The sequence below is a fragment of the Quercus lobata genome, chromosome 5, assembly GCF_001633185.2.
Source record: "Quercus lobata isolate SW786 chromosome 5, ValleyOak3.0 Primary Assembly, whole genome shotgun sequence".
NCBI lineage: Eukaryota > Viridiplantae > Streptophyta > Magnoliopsida > Fagales > Fagaceae > Quercus > Quercus lobata.
The window spans coordinates 20,932,793-20,954,111 of NC_044908.1; the positions used below are offsets into that span (position 1 = coordinate 20,932,793).

Below are 21,319 nucleotides of genomic sequence, written 5' to 3' on the forward strand. Positions count from 1 at the left end.
CCATCTGATTCCACATCATCAACCTTAACCATCGAATCTTCGCATCCTTTCTCCTCCAATTCCATTTGTCATCATGATTTGCCCCCAAATTGGAGACAACTTCAATCGTCTTCATCGTTTAGTGCTCTAGAGAAGTCATTGTTGTCATTGTACTCATCGACGCTGCCACCTCTAGCTAAGTCTTTGTCTTAATCTATTAGGGCTTGATCCAGAGAGAGAGAGAGAGAGAGAGAGAGAGAGAGAGAGAGAGGGGGGGGGGGGGGAGCTGGGTTTGATGAGAGAGAGACTAGGGTATGAAAATATATTAGGATAATTTTGTAAATAAAATTTATTAGTATGGACAATTTTGTCAATTGTATAAATTATTATACGTATAAATTATTATATCCCTACCAATAAGTGATGTAAGATTACCCCTATTTCATATGGTATTATTATTACGGTAATGTGGCATATTTTGTAATCTTAGATTACTATAATTCTACGCATAACAAAATGAACCAAATATCTTAATGTTCACATTATGGTAATGTGACCTTAATGTGATTGAAATCACGGCAAACCAAATGCCTTCTTACTGTTTTTAACAATACATTGCTTGCCTCCATGCAGCGTATGCAATAAGAGAATATTTGAGTTTGACTGAGGAAAGTAATAACTTCTGCATCACCAGCCTGAAGGTAGAATAAGGATGAAATATTAACTTTGTTAAGTTAAAAACAATCAACCTATACAAAACAGATATAAAGCAAATTGTTTCCTGTCTAAATGAACTTGAACTATTTGTTTTCTGATAGAAAATAAGTTTACAAGGTAATTGTCTGAGATAAACTTGACTGGACATCAAATTTTCCAGCAATGTAATAATTAAGAAATGTGGGAGGACAAAATAGCTTAGACTACTGAAGAGAAGGAAAAACTACCTTCACTAAGGCACCAATAACAACTAAGCTGATAACCCTAAACATTCATGAGGCCATTCCTTGTTCGTATTGTTAAGAAAAGGGTATAGATATAGTGGGATTTTAGCTGCAAAGGATGCAATTTAATTAGAAGAGTCACTAAAGCCCTGAGAGGCACCAGTAATGGCAACATTGAATTCCATGTATCAAGTGAATCTTCAGATGAAACGATGCAAATACACTGCATGAATAAATAAATAAAAACATCATATTTTATCAGACAGATTAAGGGTATTTTGTTGAAGGGACCTCTTTTGACTCCAAAATGGGTGGCAGAAAGTCATAGGAATACACCTTAAAGCACTGCAAGTGCAATTATTGCAAACAAATGTCATCAGCAAGTTCAAGTTTTATGCCTAATTACTTAATTCTATTCAATACAGAAGTATGTGGAAGTAAATCACTTCAAAAATTATGGTCAGTGACCAAAACCAAAATTAATGTATAGCATCCTTGCCAAAAGCTAGAAACTAGTGCCAACCACCAATAAGCCAAGGTACTGTGGCAAAAGATATGAAAAACATTTTCTACAATGCAATGATGGAGAAAATCACATGAGATGGAGCATTAAGTCCCATATGTCACCAGAAACATGGATGGAAAAAGTAAGAGTCTCACATATTGATCAAAATAAGTCTGTAATTATTTATATTATGATTTCAAAATGTATGCAACTTCCTGCCCCTTTTGCTTGTAAAGAAACTAAGATTTAATTATAAAGGTGTTTAACAATATCTCTCTGTCCTCAAGCTAAGGCTCAGAAAAAAACAAAACCATCTACTCATATTTTTTACTTCCAGCTATAATACTTTGAATTTGAAGTCCTCGGCTGTAAGCAGCATTGTACAGCAATCGGGATTGGAAAATTGAGATGAAGGGGAACCACGCCAATATTGCAAGTGGCAGAAAGAGCACCAAGCCCAGCAGCATGTCCCAAAACATAGCAAGTGAAACGACTGCTTTCCACATCCGAAGGGGCTTCAGCCATGGCCTACTTACCTGTGATATCTGTTTATATAACAGCAGAATTAATAAAAAGGAAGAAAAAAAAAAGGACAAATAAAGATTTAAATATAGCACATTTTAAATGGTAATGAGTGAAACTAAAGTAGATTCCTAAAAGAAAATTTCAAATAAGAATCATATACCTGTAGAATTGCCCATAATGCAGAAATGAAGGCACATACAGTCACAAAAATGTCCCGAATTGTGAGACCAAAATGACTAATAAAGTAAGAAAATATGAACAAAAAGGCCATAATCATGAAGAAATTTAACAGTTTGAACCCCAATACAAAATCTATGCAATATGGCCTTCTTTCTATTCTCTGAACCTGCAGTTTAAAAGGGTACTAATTAATAACACAATTTCAAGATTCATGAACAGATAGAAAAATTTTTCAATAAGTATTTGAAATTTGAAGGCTAACCGTCGTGTAGATCAGAAGAGCAGCAAAACATAGCCAGGATAGGCCATAAACCTAGTATTAGCATAGCAAACTAGATATGAATATTTTTTGCATACAAACTTGATATTTTTTTATTAGAGAGCAAATTAATCTTCATGAAAGGAAACAAGACATTTAAAGACAAAAAAAAGTTGATTTAAACGTACCGCCATTTTCTTGTCTACTGTGACAAGTTCTGCAAAGCCAATTTGGATGGCAAAGAAGCGCAATGCAAGAATAATTCTAGCAACACGTCTCACAACGTGAATGGACTTCAAAGGCTCTTGCCCTTCATGCCACCAAATTTGCCAGCTGTCACTGGCTGATATACCAAGTCTTAGGGGGCTGTATAGCCATTTCAACCAATCCTCCCAATCCTCCGCTATCTTGTTCCAAGAAAATCCCAAAGGATTAAAGATGAAAGGTATGTAGAGCCATGAAGCTACCAAGATGAACATTGAGGAAGATACAACTTTGTTGAAACCCGGAGCAGCAAGCTTAAAGTAGATTAGAATAAGAAGGATTTCCATAGCTTTCACAAAGTGGCTCCTTGAATACAATCTGTAAATTTCAGCAAATTTTTCGTGGTTGATTACAAAACCACGCCCTGTTGCTCTATACTTTGTCCCCCCATACATAATTGTATGCCCAAAATGATGGGCCTTCGTCCCAAGTGAAAATAGGAAAAATCCATCTGAAAGTTGAATCTGTATTGTAATGACCTCAAACACTGCTTTCACAATTCCACTCTCTACTCCAATCTCAATGAGGGTGGGCACCAAAACTAATAAGCCTACTTGCATAAAAAATTGGGTACTTATAACATGCACCAAATTTTCTCCTTGAATCTCACTTCCACTTCTAGGCTTCAATGAAAATAGTTGTGGAGTTCCTCCAAATCTTCTTTTGCTCCAAATCTTCACAAGCCCACTCTGTATTAAGAACCAACAAAGGTTGCTGTACAGGTAAACATATATTACCATTATTGCCATCTGCAAAGGAAAGAAAAAAAAAAATCCTTTTAGCTAAAAGGAGAGAAATACAAAGAAAATTGGTAAACAAAATCCTCATTGCTCATTTTTTCATACTGAACAAGCACTGGAAAGTTTTGAATAAAATTCATGAAAATGCAAATTTCAATTTAGCTTGTATTAAGTTGGTGGCTTGCTTGTCAAAACAATTGACCTAGTCTTATCAATATCAGACTCTATTAGCCACCTAGCTCTTTCATTATACGTTGTGCAGCCAAACACCTGATACATACCCAAGCTGACTTTTCTGTAAGCTATTTCAACAGACTTATTAATAATAGTTATTCAATTTAAACTTTTTTGGGTAATAGGTTACCATGGAATTGAAATAGAACCCCACTGTAGAAAAGTAGCAGGACAGCATTCGAAAAAAGTTGAAACAACTAGCTAATCGGTAGATGTCTCGACTACGCGTCTGCTCTCCACTGCCACAAGCCACCTTTGCTTCAGCCCAACATCACGACCCTTAGCAACTTGGATGTACTCATGATGAGTTATGTTTCCATTTCTTAATGTTGAGTTGAAACCTGCATGTAAAAATTGTGTCAAGTAAACTAAATTTTATGAATCCATACAACATAGAAGTTCCAAGATGATACCAGCATAAATGTCCTCGCTTAGATTGATGCCCTGAGAAGCCTTGCTTATGCCACCACGGGTAATGTGGAAGATTCTGTCAAATACATCTGGATGACCATAGTGGAACCGAACCCTATAAAAACCAAAAACAATTTTAAGATGTAATAAAAAGACTTTATCATATCATAGCTCTTTGCCTTACAATCAGGTACTTATGTAAGAATTGGTGTGCAAACAACAACGTTGCCTAAGAAAGACAAGAATAAAATAAAACAAAAAAGCAAACTAAAAGACAGAAATAAGTTATAAAATTTGCTACCATACTGAAATCGAAACGTCCATGTTCAAACACCATGACAAACAACATTAATGATTTATAAACATCCTTATTTTTCCGATCCAATCTTTAAGTAAAATATGCCACCAATTAATTCATTATAGTCTCTTTATCGAAACTATGGGGTCTGCCTAATACTTACTACTCATTCAAGAATATATTACATAAGGAAACACAGAAAAGGAGGAAAACAGACAAGAGAACACATACTTCAAAAGTCTTGCAAGAACTCTTTGGACAATGGTAACAAAGTTCCTATCTTGAATTGACATGAACCAAGCCAAAGAAGATATGCTGCAGTGCCAATGTAACAACAATAAAATGTTAGATATAATTCAATATTTAAAGGTACATTCTAAATGTAAAACAGGTTGTAGTTCTTAATAAGCAAACCTTTCTGTAAAGATATGCTCCCTAACACCTAAAATTGTAGGTGGATGAACTCCATGATCCTTCTTAAATTCTTCCAAAAGGTTGCGCATTTTAAGAGCTTCTTCCAAATAATTGTCCTACAAGATATAGGAAAAGTATCACAATTGGCCCAAATGATTCAGTTGAACTGTGATGACTCCAAATTTCTAATGGATTACCTGGTTCATGTCAATAGCCTGCAAAGCTTCCCCTCTGGTGTAAATTATACCATGATTTTGATTCTCAGGCTTCCCTTCCCCTATCATCATTGATCCTGGCAACTTTATGCGATATATTTCCTTCGGAGAAAAATAAAAAGGGAGTTAGTTTGTATTACTAAGCAAACATGATGATTCAAAAGGTGGTTTGTATTACTAAGCAAACATGATGATTCAAAAGGTGAAATACCTGTTCAACATTGCCAACTGCCTTGATCAATACCGAATGGTAAATTTTTTTGGTATGTACTCCCTCTCCCTTTAAAATCTCGTCTACGTAAGCCACACGAAGAGAGGGATTTCTGTACAAAAAGCACCATGAATTAGATTCTTAATTTAAACAAATAAAACACCAAGATTTTCAACTTTTCAAATGGACGACATACTTGACCATCATATTGAGGATGTCGCTTGCACGATGATCTCCTCTAAGCTTATAACTTCCATAATTTTGACAAGTGACCACATATGTGAATTTCATGTTGATCACTTCTTGTATCCCTGTTCATACAATGAGTGAGAAGCCAACATAATTAGCTCCAAAAGATAACTACTGCATAGACACAAGCTGGGTTGCTCATTAAGGGTTAAAATGTTAATTAACTAGAAATCACAGCCTTACACATATTAGTGGTCAAAAATATATGATGCGCATGCACTTACCAATTTCAGAAGCCATCTCCAAGGAAGCTTGTAGCTTTAGTGCCCGGTGGTAGTACATAATTCCTCTAACTATAACACAAAAAAATATTTATTAATACCATAAAGAAAAGTTATGCCTTGGGTAAAAAGAGAAGTTAACACATCTATTACCTGTTCTATAAAGTGTTTGGCCCCTTAAAGAGACCCAGTGGCGGACTTCTTCAATATGTTTTGTGTTGTTCCATATGTCTGCATCTCTTTCAATTTGTAAACGTTCTTTGAATGAATTCCATTCATCTAACAAAGAAATAATGTTTTATCAAATTAGTCACTCCAACATGAAAGCAATAAAAGAAAAGCTACAATATTTAATGTATCTATAAATAATTCAGTATGACAAACCTGGGAAGATTCTTTGTAAATAAAATAGAATTGATACACCATCTTCATTCTTCATGTCAATTTCATACCTCGTATACACTGTCTCCTCATTATGGTAAGGAGTCAAGACACTGCCAATGGCAAGAAAAGTAATATAGTGATTATGTGACATGTGAAATTAGTCTATCAAAAATTCAAAAGGTAATTTGTTTTATCCAAAATGATATAATACATTAAGTTTCTGAAATCATTTGAAATTTCATTGAATATGGCAAGGAAATCATAATATACGAACTTGATCAAACTATAACAGTAAACAAATTAACAAGAGCATAACACAGGAACTTCCTTAGTAGTTGGTGACATCTTACTACTCATATTTATGAAGGTAATAATATACTATTAAGTGGTCAAGTCTAACAATTGAACCTACCCTAATTCTATGAAGACATGGCATAACTATGAGAAGATATTTTAATTTCCATCAATGGATTTTTTCAGAAGGAATTAAACAATAGATGAACACAATCAAACCTGAATGAGAGCATTTGACGGACTACTGGAGGTTGGGGAAGTTTCATGAATAATGAGTTCATGAAGAAAGCAATTCTTCTACGAACTTCTATATTCTTTGGAACTTCATTTGATGAGTCCTCTTTCAGCAACAGATGTAGGCGTTTTAACTAAAGTAATATTAAGAAAAAAAATTGAAAATTTAATTAATCAACTAATCTAAATTATTTTCATATACAATTAATGTATCAATCACCAAAAAAAAAAAAAAAAAAAATCAGATATTGGAACCTGATTTTCCCATTGTTTTCCAGCAAAATTGAATCCGGTGACAACAAAACGTCGCTGTATAGAATTACCATATACGTCATGCATTTCTTCTTCATACCTGAAATTGGAATTACACCAGTCATAAGCATTTTCTGCTTTGCAACTAAACATCTAGATATTCTCCTGCCAACTTAATACAACAAAGTCACCAACCTGTCCTTAATTAGTGGCATACTACAAAAATGTACTGAATGTATTAGTTCGTCAATGAACAATGCCACATGATTCGATAGACCACCATGTTTCTGCAACATGAAAGGAAGTGTAAACACACATATATATAAAAAGGAATAGCAGCTATGCTCAGTGTTTTCCTTTTTTGCTTTGTAAATGACTCACCAAGTTCAGAACAAGTTCCACAAATTTATTGAAGACATTGGGCAAAAATTCCAATTCTGTGTATTCCAGAAATGTATTTTCCGAAATACTGCTTTCAATCCCATCGATCAAGAAGTTGATAAACCTGATACATTAAATTTGAAAACTTTATCTCTACCAATAATACAAAATGGATAAAAATTATTGAGCTTTTAGAACATTTCATGCTTATTCAAAAAATCTAAAGAAAAGCAACATTTTCACTGAAGTTACAATCTTGCTACATGGAATATGAATATTCAATTTACATGGTTCAAGCATTCAGAAATGATTTATATGTTTTTCATATAAAACTTTCTAATAAGTCGTTCACTTATCCATCAAAAGAAGAAAATAAAATAAAAAGACTCAGACCCAGGAAAATCAACCACAAAGGATGAAATTGTTATAAAATAAGTACAAAACATAGTATTGAACCTAAACAGAGTCTAGAGGACCTTGAGATGAAAAAAAAAAAAAAAAAAGACATGATAATAAAGTATGCCAAAATAGGAGAACCATTGTTGCATATATTAAACTCTTATTTATACCACCTATCATCAAAGAAGGGGGAAAAAATTGGGGTGGGAATAAATGACAGCGACTTATTTTGCTTAACTTACTCAGTTGCTAAGATTCCTTAAGCATAAAACTTGAAGAACTAGTAATAAAATATTAAAGAATATCATATTTTTTTTCAATCTAAAATATTAGATCATTTGAAATTTGAAAACATATGCTTTTCATGATAAGGAACCAGTCACTGTAAATACCTTTTCTCATTTTCTGTCACCTTCAAAGCATGCAAGACTTGTTTTGCAGAGTCAAACATTTCAAGCACAGCAAACTTCATAAACTCATCCCTACATATAAGCCTCCAAAGTTCAGAGTCCTTTCTTTGTCTTCCTGCAATAGTGGATCCATATTTAGTGGCAATATTCAGAGCAGCACGAACCTGCAAAGGTAGACAAACGGTCAAGAACAGAAACAATTCACATATATGACGAATTTTGAAGGGATTATGCCTGACCTTTCCAGGAAGTAAAAATAGTGGCCACTGAATAATATTTAGGGTAGGATCCAATGGATATGGAATTACCAATAGATCCAACTCTCTGTATTAAAGGAAACCCAATTTAGCTTCAGCTTCATCGGAAAGCGCAAACAACAACAATGACAACAAAGTTAAATATTTGAGAGATTTACCTATTGCTTATCAGATCTTCCTCACGGAAGGCACAGATAATTTCATTCCATAAACGGGAAAATTTTTCATTTTCACTTTTATGGTTTGCCGTAATCTACAAATGCTTTAAAATTAGTGATATTATACAAATGTACTTTTTATAAGGTGATCTTAATCATTAAAGTATTGAGATTACAAGGAATACCTTTGCAAAACTCTTTGATAAAGAGAATCCCTCTGACCTTGAATTATTTGAATGCACCAAATATGTGTTGATTGCACCAGGTAAGGACTGGAACTTTAATTTTAGTTTGTCCACATTTGGTATCTGTGACAAGAGGAGAAATTAATTCATACCAGCCATAGAGTAAGTAGAAATTAACAAGCCACGGTTTTGAGCTCATGCCATTACATTATTACACTATTACATAATGATTCCAATAAATCAACTCTAGCCTAAGTTCACTCATGAAAAGAAGTCACTCATCTGATTGTAAAAGTAAAGCGATTTGAAGCCTTAGGTATTGTATGTGTAAAAATATATGGAATGATGGCCTTATACTCAATATCTCTTAGTTCAGCAAACAGCTCTTTGCAGAAGCATGTGTTTACAAAATGAAGTTGGCTAGGAGAGAGCTGAATGAGGCTTATATAATTAACCTAATGGTATGCAGGATCTATTTTACACAAAGGAAAACATCATTTGGTGTTAATAAATTGTAAAGATTCTCTTACAACTTTTAGACAACATAGTAGGTACAATCCAGTAGCCGAGGGGCATTATGATTACCTTTGTTTCAATTATCCCAAGCCCAATTATAGTGGCTACCCTAAATATGACTGGAAGATGCCCGAATAATTTAGCTCAGGTCACAGTATTTTTGCAAAAGTATGATAGCTCAACAAAGGTACAAAGATGATGGTTTATGATGGCCTGACATAATGAAAGATAGATGGAAAGAAAAATTAAATAAATGAATTTCACCTCTCCAAGGCGATCAAGCATCCCAATGACACCACCGCAAAAAGTTGAGAATAGAGTATACCAAATTTGAGTGTCCAAGAAATAAACCTGCATTCAAATATAAGAAGTTTTTAATCCTACACAAGCTAAGCAAACTAACAAAAGATTAGACCAATGACAAGATAGATATAGTAATATATACCAACATCATTGGTGGCCAGCTTGATATTACATTTCTATTCTTTGGTTCATCTGCATTGACAACAAAATCTTTAACATTTTTACAAATTAAGTTGGAAAGCAGAAAAGAGGTAACAGAAAATTAATGCAATTACCAAAAACTCTATGCCAGTCATAATCAATGCTCGTTAATATGTCTTTAGTTGCCTTCACCAAGGGTTTTATCTGGGGAAAATAGAGGAGAAAAGCTTTAAAAACAGAAGACAACTATACTCAAATGTTATTTAAAACAAAAGAGATGCAAGGAGGGGAGTCAAAATCTCAAGCAAATTGGTTACCTGGAGATAAAAGCTGAATGCAAATTTGGAACTTAAAACAATTATCCAGAAAAGGGTATACCTGAAATTGGAAAGACATATAAGCAATAGTGCATTACAGAAAATTTTCAATGAACCAAGAAACTAAAAACCATACATAAACGTAGTGTAATATAGACTTTTATTCTTATCAAACTCACTTTATCACCGCAAATTTGCCTTCATTCATTCCCCTCCCAATATACGTTCTTGGCTGCAGAATTTAAACCAATTTACTTAAGTTAGAAAAAAAATGGTGTGCAATTTTAGGGATGCCTTTCTTTTTTACTCTTTTATTTTTTGCTTCAAGAGGGGAGATGAAAGCACACAAAATAAGTCTTGTATATGTTATGATACAAAATATGAAAGAAATACCTTTGACCACCAGAAGAGAAACCTGCATCTATCATATTTTAGTGGGGAAAAGTAGAAAAGAGTATCAATGATAACTGGGATCAAGTACAACAAAATTGCCACAACGTAATAAGAAGGAAAACCCTTTCCAAAGGCATCCTTCAAGGCAGCAACACGAGGCAAGGCAAAAATGACTGCCATCATAAGGTGGAGAATGATATGGATGAGACTTCTCAACAAGATATTCCACTGAAGACAAACCGGGAAGTTTAGAAGAAGATCCAAAATACCTAATCAAAGGAAGTGGAAAATTATAAGAAAAACAGGAGAAAATTTGAATCAACAATTTACATTAGTTTAAACCAATTAATCTCATACCAAAAATTAGACGAAGAACTGAGCCAGTGAAAAATATGGTAAATAAATCATACAGCGAATCTCCTCCAAAAATATTCTCCATTGAATTTTCTTTCCAGGAAACGATGATCATTCCCTTTAAAATGAAAATTCAAAGGCAAACAAGAAATCAAAGTTAGCAGAAATAAAGTATTTGGAAAATAGTTCAGCCAAAGGAAAAGAAAAAGAGAGTACCTGTAGAACCAAAATAAGACACATCCAGAGCCTATCAAAGCTCCGGAAGATTTGCCAAATGTTTCTCCTCTCCATAAAAGACTTCCCCGTTTTTTTTAAACCAAATCTTCCCTGATTAAGAAATTTTATTAGATTAATAATCAACAAATTAATTGTGAAAAGTGATGAAAAATTGTCAAAAATTTTAAGAGTACCTGTTTCCGATAAGATTCTAATGTGAAAAATTCACTGTTTCTACGGATGGGCCAACCAAGTGAGAAGCAATGACTTGACCAAAAGTATTCATTGAGGTCGTCATAATTTCTATATGCTGAATAGGAAGCTTGTTCATTTTTTCCAATTTTCGCTTCCTGTGATATCATTTGAAAACCAAAACATTAAGAGGGGCTTAACCATTTAAGTCATGGTTTCATCAAACAATAGACCAACTGACTGCTATTATTTGACTAAATTTTAAGCAAACACACCCTTTCATGCATGAGATCTACAACCAGCTGTTAGACACCAAATAGTCATTTATCTAAAACATGCAGTAGGTAAGGAATTCTACCTTATTAACAGTGTAATTTTTTTGAGACAAAAATTTGACAATCACCAATTAGCCATTTGACAAAATGGCTAATTGGTGATGGTAGCCAAGTGTCACTATGGGCTGATAATTGGCATCCAAGGTGTTTTGCTAGAAGTTTTTGGATCTCAAGTTATAGCAGAAGTGGATAGCTGCAAAGATGCAAATGTGTCAAGTGTGTTGATCTATGGTCATTGGAATTGGAGACCTCATTTTGCAGATAGTAATTCAGAAAATTTTTAAGGTTCAGTTCCAAGCAATGAAGCCTTGGGGTTGTTGCAGAAGTTTGCTTTTGTCTTTGGCACACCCAATGGTCTACCTCCAAGTAGAGATCATGAGCACCAAATAGTGCTCAAAGAGGGTACTCAACCCATCAATGACAGGCCCTATAATATCCATACTAACAAAATATTGAGATAGAAAAGATTGTGTAAGAATTGTTGTCTTCTTACGCAATCAGACCAAGCAAAGTCCTTTCTCATCACCTGTGGTTCTTGTCAGGAAGGCACATGGCTCATGGAGGATGTGCATAAATTATAGAGCTCTTAATACGGAGACAGTAAAAAGTAAGTTCCCTATCCATGTATTTGATGAACTCTTAGATGAATTACATGGTGAAAAGTTTTTCTTTAAACTAGACTTAAGATCAGGGTATCATCGGATTAGAATGAAAGAATTTCATATTCATAAAACTGCATTTAGAACACATGAGGGCCATTATGAGATTTTAATCATGCCCTTTGGACTCAATAATATACTCTCTACCTTTCAGAGTTTAATGAAAACATTGTTCAAGCTTTTTTTAGAAAATTTGTGTTGGTCTTCTTCGATGATATCTTGGTCTATAGTAAATGTATGGAAGACCACTTGCTGCACCTTAAAAGGTCCTAGAAATTTCGCACAATTAAATCCTGTATGCTAAAAGGTCTAAATGTTACTTTGGTTGTGAAGAGGTGGAGTATTTGGAGCATATTTTCTTTGGATCAGGGGTAATTAGGCAAAGACGAACAGGGTTGTTCCTAGTTCCTTGAAAACCTTAGGAGGTTTCCTTGGCTTGACTGGTTACTATAGGAAATTTGTTAAGGGGTATGGACAGTTGGCAGCCCCTTTCACTGCCCTATCAAGGAAGGATGCTTTCCATTGTAATTCAGCAACCCAAGAGGCCTTTGAAAGGCTCAAGACAGCTGTCTCAAGCCCTCCTGTATTAGCCTTACCAGATTTCTCCAAACCTTTTTTAATAGAGTGCGATGCGAGTGATCAAGGGTTAGGTGCAGTTCTCGTGCTGGAACGCAGACCAATAGCCTATCACAGTCAAGCTCTTAGAGGCAAAACTCTTCATCTCTCTACCTAAGAGAATGAATTGTTGGCACGGGTAGCGGCAGTCAAAAAAGGGTGGCTTTATTTGATAGGGAAACCCTTCTTGATTAGGTCTAACAAATAGTCCCTAAAATTTCTGCTTGAACAGAAGTTTGGCACTTCATCACAGCATATATGGGTGGCTAAGTTGATGGGGTATATGTTCCAAGTGGAATATAAGAAGGGTTGAGAAAATTTTGTGGCAGATGCCTTGTCTAGAGTGGAAGAGCGGCAACAGGACAAACCAGCCACATTGTTTATGTTGTCATTTCCTCGTCCAACTAGGCTAGATGAATTGCAACAAGATTTCCAGTGTGATCCTGACCTCAAAAAAATTATTACAGCACCATTCCCATTGTTGTAGGACATCATAAATAGTTGTAGGATATGATGAGTAAGACTGCATATAAACTGTGAGTATAAGTTTGTTAAGGAGTAGTTACTAGAAGTTGGGGTTGTTAGGTCAGTTAATAGCCATCAGTGATCTGATTGGCTGTTTCAATCTTGATTTACATTGGCTAAGACCATAGTAACCAACTGTAAGACAATGTACTGAAGCCATTAATTGTCATTGATGAATGAAAATGCATTTTTTCTCTTTATTCTTACCCTCTTCTCTAATTCTCCTCTATTCCTAATCTTGGGAGGATGACATACCTCTTCTATTACTTCATAAATGGGTTTCACAACATTGCGTAGAAACGCTTCATCATCTCCAGCACTAGAAAATCTGTTAATCTCTCCCAACAGTATTTGGTTGAGGTCTTGAGCCATCTGCACGTAAGATTGATTGTAAGTAAACCAATTATTTTAATAAATAATCAATCAAACAAAAGTTCAAGTTATACTCACATTATGAAACAAATAGCATAGGCACTCAGGCATGAACCTGAGATTTGCTGCCTCTCCCCAAATTAAAAGATACAACGAGAGATACAAAGTCTTCCTCTTCACATGACTCTCACCCTCATATTGCTGCAGCCTATAAAAATTCACTAATATGTTAGTTGCAAATTTTTTTTTTTTTTTTTTTTGAGAATTTTCAACAAACACAAACTTTATTTTTTTTCCCTACAAGCCAACAGTATAATTTAGAATAAATGCGAACTAAATTTTTTTCGACGGATAAGATTTCTTGAATTACCTTAGACTTGATTCTAGGCCTAAGAATTGGCACCACTGCTTGTAGTTCTCCATCAGTTTCTCATAGACTCCATCCACAGCCCCTGCATCAATCTGTGGCCAAAAAATGCATGCAAAGTAGCAATCAAATGAGATAGAGAATCAAGAGAGTTTTTTTTTTTTTTTTTTTGGATGAATGAGAAGATTGTATTGCATAAGATGAAAACAGCACAAAGTTCAAGTAACAATACCAAATTGCAAAATTGAAACAACGGTGAACACCAAAACTAACTCATACAAGGAAAACAATCACTTAGCCACAACAAGGGAAAGGAATTAAGAAGAAAAGGATTTAAGAACATCTAAAGAAATTCCCCATATACAACAAAAAAAAAAAAAACTCTGTTTTGGACAGAATAGTACAATAGCCATTCCCTTCAATTCTCCTTCTAACTTCCCATTTGATCAAGTGAAGGATATTTTCTTCAACATAAATTCTCCCTTGATGAAGCACACCATTTCTCTGCTGCCAAATGTCATATGCAGCAGACCATAAGGCTAAGCGGAATACATTGGATCTAAGACTCTTTCCTTCGGCATGTCTTTCACCCCAAGCCATGATCTCATCCCAACAAAAGCTAGGGTGCTTCACCAAGCACCAACTCATGAGAGTTCTCTATAATCTCCTAGAAAAGAGCAATCAAAGAAGAGGTGCTCTCTGTTTTCAATTTTATTTCTGCATGGTACACATTTTGTATATCCATTAAAGCCCCATTTATGCATTCTTTCCTTGGTTGACAATCTATTCAACATGGCCAGCCATCCAATGAATGCATGCTGGTATGGCTCTTGAATACCATATCAATCTCCACCAACCAACCTCATCTTTTTTCTCTCTAATAACCTCCAAAGTTTATGCACAAGAGTAAGAACCAGATTTGGAAGGGATCCAAATTGGTCTATCTTACACAGTAAAATCAATAAGGCACAATTTGCTTTGAATAGAAGCTGGTGCCCAAATCCAATTACCTTCATGCAACACACTGGACAAAAGAGCATCAGAAGAGCTGGCCGCATCGTACATTATCCTATGGCCATATTTCAAGAACAAGACATCATCTGGATGACAACAATCATGCCAGAGATGAATGTTCCTACCTGAACCCACATCAAATCTAATGAAGGGTCTGGCAATCTCCCTGAGCTTCAGGATTTTCCTCCACCCCCAACTGCAATCTTGAGGTATTTTGATTATCCAAAAGCTTTTACCTTTGAGGAGATTAGTTCTAACCCATGCCACCCATAATGAACCAGACTGGAATAATGGGCTATTTAAATTGAAGATATTAAATGGAACTCCAAGATATTTAAATTGAAGAAACTCTAGGATTTGTTGGTTTAAATGTGCAAGAACAGAAGCAAGAAAATTTTCATTAATTATATTTAAACTCTAGGCTTGCACTCTAGTATTTTCTCTAAGGCCTGATATTATTTTGAAAGCCTCAAGAGTATCTTGAAATATAGTAAGAGAACGGATGTTAGCACTTGAAAATTTTCGTAGGATTTCCATAAGATGGTCTCGTTTTTTCAAAGAGACAATCTTATGGGGGAAAGAAGTAATTTGATCCCCTAAATTTAACCAATTTAACCAATACTTTTCTGGTTTTCACTGACTTCTTCATCTTCATATAATGGTTTTTAATTTTATTTTATACAAAAATAAAATAAAAGTATGTACTTTCTTGCTACCGTTCAAAAGTCATAAAACAAAAATGACAGTATTATTTTCAAGCTATCCAAGAAATAAAATGAAAAACTTTTGAAGTTGAAGTTTACCTTCGGAGTCGAGTTCGAAGAAGGAGTTGAAAACCGCGATTGGGAGTTCGCGAGAAGGAAGACTACGTGCTCCCTCTGGTTTCTCACGTTGTCTTTCTGGAACCCAAAATGGACTCCCAGAAAGTCCAAACAATCTCCGATTGCTGCATTGGCATGCGGAGGCCAAAACCCCTTAGGTGGAGCTGTGTCCAGGATTTTTTTAGAAAATAACTATAAAATCTAAACAATATCATTAGTTAGCAAACGTTTCAAACTATTTTGGTTTCTAACAATTCGAGTTTATTGGAGTCGATTTGTGGGTTGTAAAATCGAGTTTAGGATACTCGATTTTCCTTTTTTGCAGTGATATGGGAAATGGGCGTACAGAAATCGAGTAAAATAAACTCGATTTCCATGCTTACAAATCGAGTCCAATGAACTCGGTTTTTACACTGGAAATCGAGTTAAATAAACTCGATTTCCATGCATACAAACCGAGTCCAATACACTCGGTTTTTACACATAGAAATCGAGTCCATTGGACTCGATTTCTGTGTTTAAAAAACGACTCTATTAGACTCGGTTTGTATGTATAAAATCCGACTGAAAAAAAAAAAACTCTCATTCAAAACAGTCTCAAAAAAACTCAGTCCTCCCCACACTTACAGTACTCTCAAAAAAAAACTCTTTAGTTCAAAAAACTCTCTCATTCCCTCCAACACTCACAGTGCATCACTCAAAAAACTCAGTCTCTCTCTCTCTCTCTCACTCTCAGTCCTCTTCAGCTCCGTCCTTCTCCGTCGCCGTTCCGTCGCACTCATCCCTCTCTTCAGCTCCGTCGCCGTTCCATCGCGTTCATTCCCTCTCTTGAGCTCCGTCGCCGTCGGCCCTCCATCTCGCTCCGGAGCACTTCCCGTCGCCGTCTGGTTTTCACAAACAATTTCCATTTAGGTACGTTTCTATTACTTCACCGATTTCTTATTTTCTAACTTTTTAATGTCAAGTATTGGGCTTTCCCTCTGTTTGGCAACCGAGAAACTGCAGGAAAGCAAAAGAAAATTAGTAAGAAAAGTTTGAGTCTTATGTTAAAGTATTTTTTTTTTTTGGAGTTTTTATCTCAGCGAAAGCATTGGTTGAGTGGTGAGTTTTGCTTTTTGTTGTGTACCAAAATAATGAATAGCCTTGGATCATGTTTCTACTACGATCTATCATCAAATTAATATGGGGTTTCATTATGTTGATTTGTCATGTGTTAGAAACGGTTCATGCTTGAGAAAATTATCTGTGTATTCTTGTATAAATGTACTATATGTTTGAAGAAATGTTTAAATGAATAGAATCTATTTTATTATGACTTGTACCTCAGAGCATGATTTAAGTATTTGTATATGTGTGTACTTTTGCGATTCCTTTATTATGTTTTTATATGGTGGTTGAAGTAATTTGCCTGATAGAGGTGCTGAATGCTGATATTATCATCCTAAACATTCAAACTGGTTGGCATCTTCTAAGATGGATGTTGGCTCCAAGTATAGCATAATATGTTGTTAAGTTTAAACGTCTTGTAAAATGGAAAATTGGGTTGGAAACATTAGATAGTGTTATGAATGTAGACGTGTTAGATGTTTAATTGGTGTCATGTAGTTACCTTGTGCATCAATTTATTATACTGTTTATAATAGTATTGTTTTGGCTGCTTTGTGCTTTTTGTATGTAGTCTTTTTTTCAATAAAATTATTCTTATAAAAAAAAGGCTCTCCTAAATATTACAATATGAAATTCATCATATATATTAAAATGTCTGTCTAGAAATTTATTTTCCTTTCTTCCTTCTTTATATAAGCATAGAAATGATGTTCATCCATATATATACATATTTGAGGTGCTAATTGCATTTTATACCTTGCAGGAATAGGCTTGAAAAGGCTTCACAACATAAGCTTTTAGAGAAGGTAGTTGCATAGTGATATTGCAGGTAATGATTCTACTATGTTGCTGCATTTCAAATCTTGGCTGCCATGTTTGCTTTGTTACCTTTGTTCATTTGCTTTACTATATACATTGCTGTTATTGAAGATTTTTTATTTATTTATTTATTTTTTTTTTGTCCTGGTATTTAAATTTTGCATTATATTGTCTTATTTTTAACATCTGGTTCTTCACTTCTTCTGCATAGTTTTCACATGAATCTACACAGGCAATGCTGCAATGTTGAAATGATTTTATGATTTCTTACATTATGTTTGGTAGGATGAAGTGTAGAAATGAGATTTTTCGTACCTACTTGTGTTGGGGTGGTAGGGTAAAGGCTTTGTTCACCATTGTACCCTGGTTTGGATGTTTTGTTGTGAGTTCAGATAATCAATTTTAGAAAGTCTTTTCAGAACCCACCCCACAAACTCCTCCCCCCTTTTTAATTTTTTCAGATCTTTTATGTAGCACGTAACTGTAGGGTCCATTTGGTAGGAGGGAAAATAGTAGGGCCAACTATGTGGGTAGCCCAAATTAATCAACGCGGATATGATTTTCCTTCATTCTTTTTGTCACCTTTTGTAAAACTTCATTGTAGCCCAAATTAATTTTATGAGTAAAGAGGACCATCTGCTTGTTGTCAAAATAAACTGAATCATTTTCTTGTTCATCACTTTCCTTGCCAATTTAACATGTGATTATATTACTCTTGACTCCCTAAACTTCGTGCAGTATGGCTGCTGTTCCTGCTCAGCTCCCTGATGAGTTTGGTCCTGGGCCCACTGACGATTCGGTGTTAAGGTTTATAAAAACACATCGAGCGTGCGCTGTTTGGGAAGGCAAGGTAAAAATTAAAACCGACCACCTGCTGAATGTTCTCTTCTTATCCTTCTACATTATGTTGATTTTTTTTTTCTTCCCATTTCTGAAATTTTAAGTGTCAATGGTATTACTAGCTTTCAATGCATGGTCATGCGCATTAGTTGGGTTAAGTTAGATTGGTTGACTGTTAGTGTGGGTGTACATGAACAAAGCAATCCTAGGTTCATAAGAGTTATTTTTGTTTGAAGCAATGTGACCTGTGATAATTTTATTGTTGCTTGGCAAGAAGTTGTTCAGGTTGTGGTTGTTGCAGTAATTTTTATTGTTATTATTGAGAACGCTAGCCTTTGCCTCTAGTTTCTTTTACTTTCCTCTATTTAGGTTGTTTATTTTCCATATCATGTCAAACAGATATGATCCTTAGGTTCCAAAAGCAAAACATAGAAGTTTATATTTAGGAATCCATTTGGAATTACAACTTGTGTAACAAACCTAGCTTAATGAATCATATTGAAGACAAGCTTTTGTCATAAATCAAATAAAATCCTTAAGGACCCTTTTCACTTGAGTTTCTTACTTGCATTAAAATACTTAGTTAAGTAAATTCAAGGGTTGGACAACAACAGAGCTTAAGGGAAAACAAACACAAATCAGCAACTATGACAACGAAATACAACCAAATTCCAAGATAGTTACTTAAAGCTTCTTAAATTAATGAAATAGCTTTAAGAAGCCTTTTGACTTTTCCTGGTTTAGAGGCAGCAATAGGCTGGTCGCATGGGAAACCTTTCATTACTAGACAAATGTATAAAATGCATTGCATCCTTTTATTTTTCTCCCGTTGTTGCTTTTTTTTTTTGTTTTTATTTTTTCTTTTTGGGGTTGATATTTTAAGGTCCCTTCATAACTGCTTTATTTTTGTTTTTTGGGATCAATAACTACAATCATATATACAAAGGTTATGGCATATTGCATCTCATCACCATAGTTCTATCATGTGCAGGATCCAGGGCCACTGAAATGCCGCGGTCGTAATGACGAGTTCCGAAAACGACGCCGGATAGTGGTGGATGATCGTATCGTCGACATTGTGAAGAGAGTTGGATTAGAGGGGCTGTATAGGACCCCAAGTAGAGAGATTGATCATAACCTGATCACGGCCTTCGTTGAGCGATGGCGGCCTGAAACCCACACCTTCCACCTGCCACATGGTGAGACAACGATCACATTACAAGATGTGGAGGTTCTTTTCGGGATTCCAATCGATGGTGAGGCAATTGTTGGAACAACTGACTTGACATGGAAAGATGGACAGCGTTTGCTCTCTTTCTATTTTTAAAGTCTGTTCCTTTTTTCCTAACTTGGAATGTTACAAATGGTAACAACACCAAATATTTGTAAATTTTTCACAAACTATACATGCTCGTGCTGCACCATCTGTACACATTCATTCATGGTCATGGTCATGACCATTTCATGTTACAATTTTACTGTTGCAACTTCCTTAAAAAAAAAAAAAAATAATTGGATTTATAAGATTTTGAGCTTCGAACCTTTAGCCAAAAAAGTTTTATATATTCTCTTAAATGAAAAAATAAAAATAAAAAGGAAAAAATTGCATATCTAGAGTACTCAAATTTTCACATAATAATCACAATATTTGGTACTAAATATTCCCAATAATCACAATATTAACTTTCTTAAAAAAAAAACTTAGCAAATAATTTAATCACAATATTCACACTAACAAAAAAAAAAAAAAATTCCCCAATATGTTGTAATTTAATCAAAATATTTTACACTAACAAAAAAAAGTTCCCCAATATGTTGTAATTTAATCACAATTATTTACTAAATATTCCCAACAATTAATCATTAAATTACTACTCATTATAGATATTTTTTCTTAAGTAGATTCATGATCTTATATAAATGTGTCATAACATTAATTAAAAAAAAAAAAAAATAGCAAATAATCACAATATACTAACAAATAAATTAATCACACTATTTACACTAACAAATAAGAAAAACAAAACATTTCCTAATATGTTCTAAATTTTTCTTTAAAAAAAACCTAGCAAATAATCACAATATACTAACAAATAAATTGATCACAATATTTACACTAACAAATAAGAAAAACAAAACTTTTCCTAATATGTTCTAAATTTTTCTTTAAAAAAGATCTAGCAAATAATCACAATATTGTAAAAATATTACCTGAGAATGTTGTGTGATGAGTGTTCTGTGAGTGAGTTGAATATAGAGACTGAGTTGAAGAGCTGAATATAGAGAGTGTTCAAGAGAGAGCTGAATACTATTACAGAGAACTTATTCCCACGGCAAGAGGGACAGGTCCAGCTGGGAACTGTGATGCCCACGTGATGTTGCTGCTGTGGGATGGGAGTGCTGCTGTTGGATGGGAGTGCTGCTGTTGCTGCTGTTTTGATGGAACTGATGGTGGCAGTTTTATAAAAGGAAATCGAGTTCAAAGGACTCGGTTCCTAAGCCTGAAAAACGAGTTTGTTGAACTCGGCTTCAAAGAGTAGAAATCGAGTCCAATGGACTCGACTTCTAAGCCTGGAAACCGAGTGCAAGGGACTCGGTTTCAAAGCCTAGAAACCGAGTCCATTGAACTCGATTTCCAGGCTTAGAAGTCGAGTTCTTTCAACTCGATTTCTCGAAATAATAAAATAAAAAACCCAGGAAATCGTCCCCTCTGAACTCGAGTTGTTATATTCCAAATTAGTTTCAAACGTTTCCTAACTAATGAAATAGTTTGGGTTTTGTGGTTATTTTCTGAAAAATCCCCTGTGTCCACT

At 34.7% G+C, this 21,319-nt stretch overlaps 1 protein-coding gene and 1 pseudogene across 1 annotated transcript; one reads left to right on the forward strand and one right to left on the reverse strand.

The window, feature by feature from the left end:
- Positions 1-1,637: 1,637 nt before the first annotated feature.
- Positions 1,638-16,648, reverse strand: LOC115990148 (annotated as a pseudogene).
- On the forward strand, positions 16,427-21,046 carry LOC115990149 (serine/threonine-protein phosphatase 7 long form homolog). Its single transcript, XM_031114003.1, has 5 exons — positions 16,427-16,652; positions 17,611-17,676; positions 18,405-18,516; positions 19,498-19,810; positions 20,778-21,046. Exons 3-5 carry the CDS (start codon positions 18,406-18,408, stop codon positions 21,044-21,046), a joined length of 693 nt encoding a protein of 230 aa, XP_030969863.1. The 5' UTR covers positions 16,427-16,652; positions 17,611-17,676; position 18,405.
- The last annotated feature ends 273 nt before the right edge of the window (positions 21,047-21,319 follow it).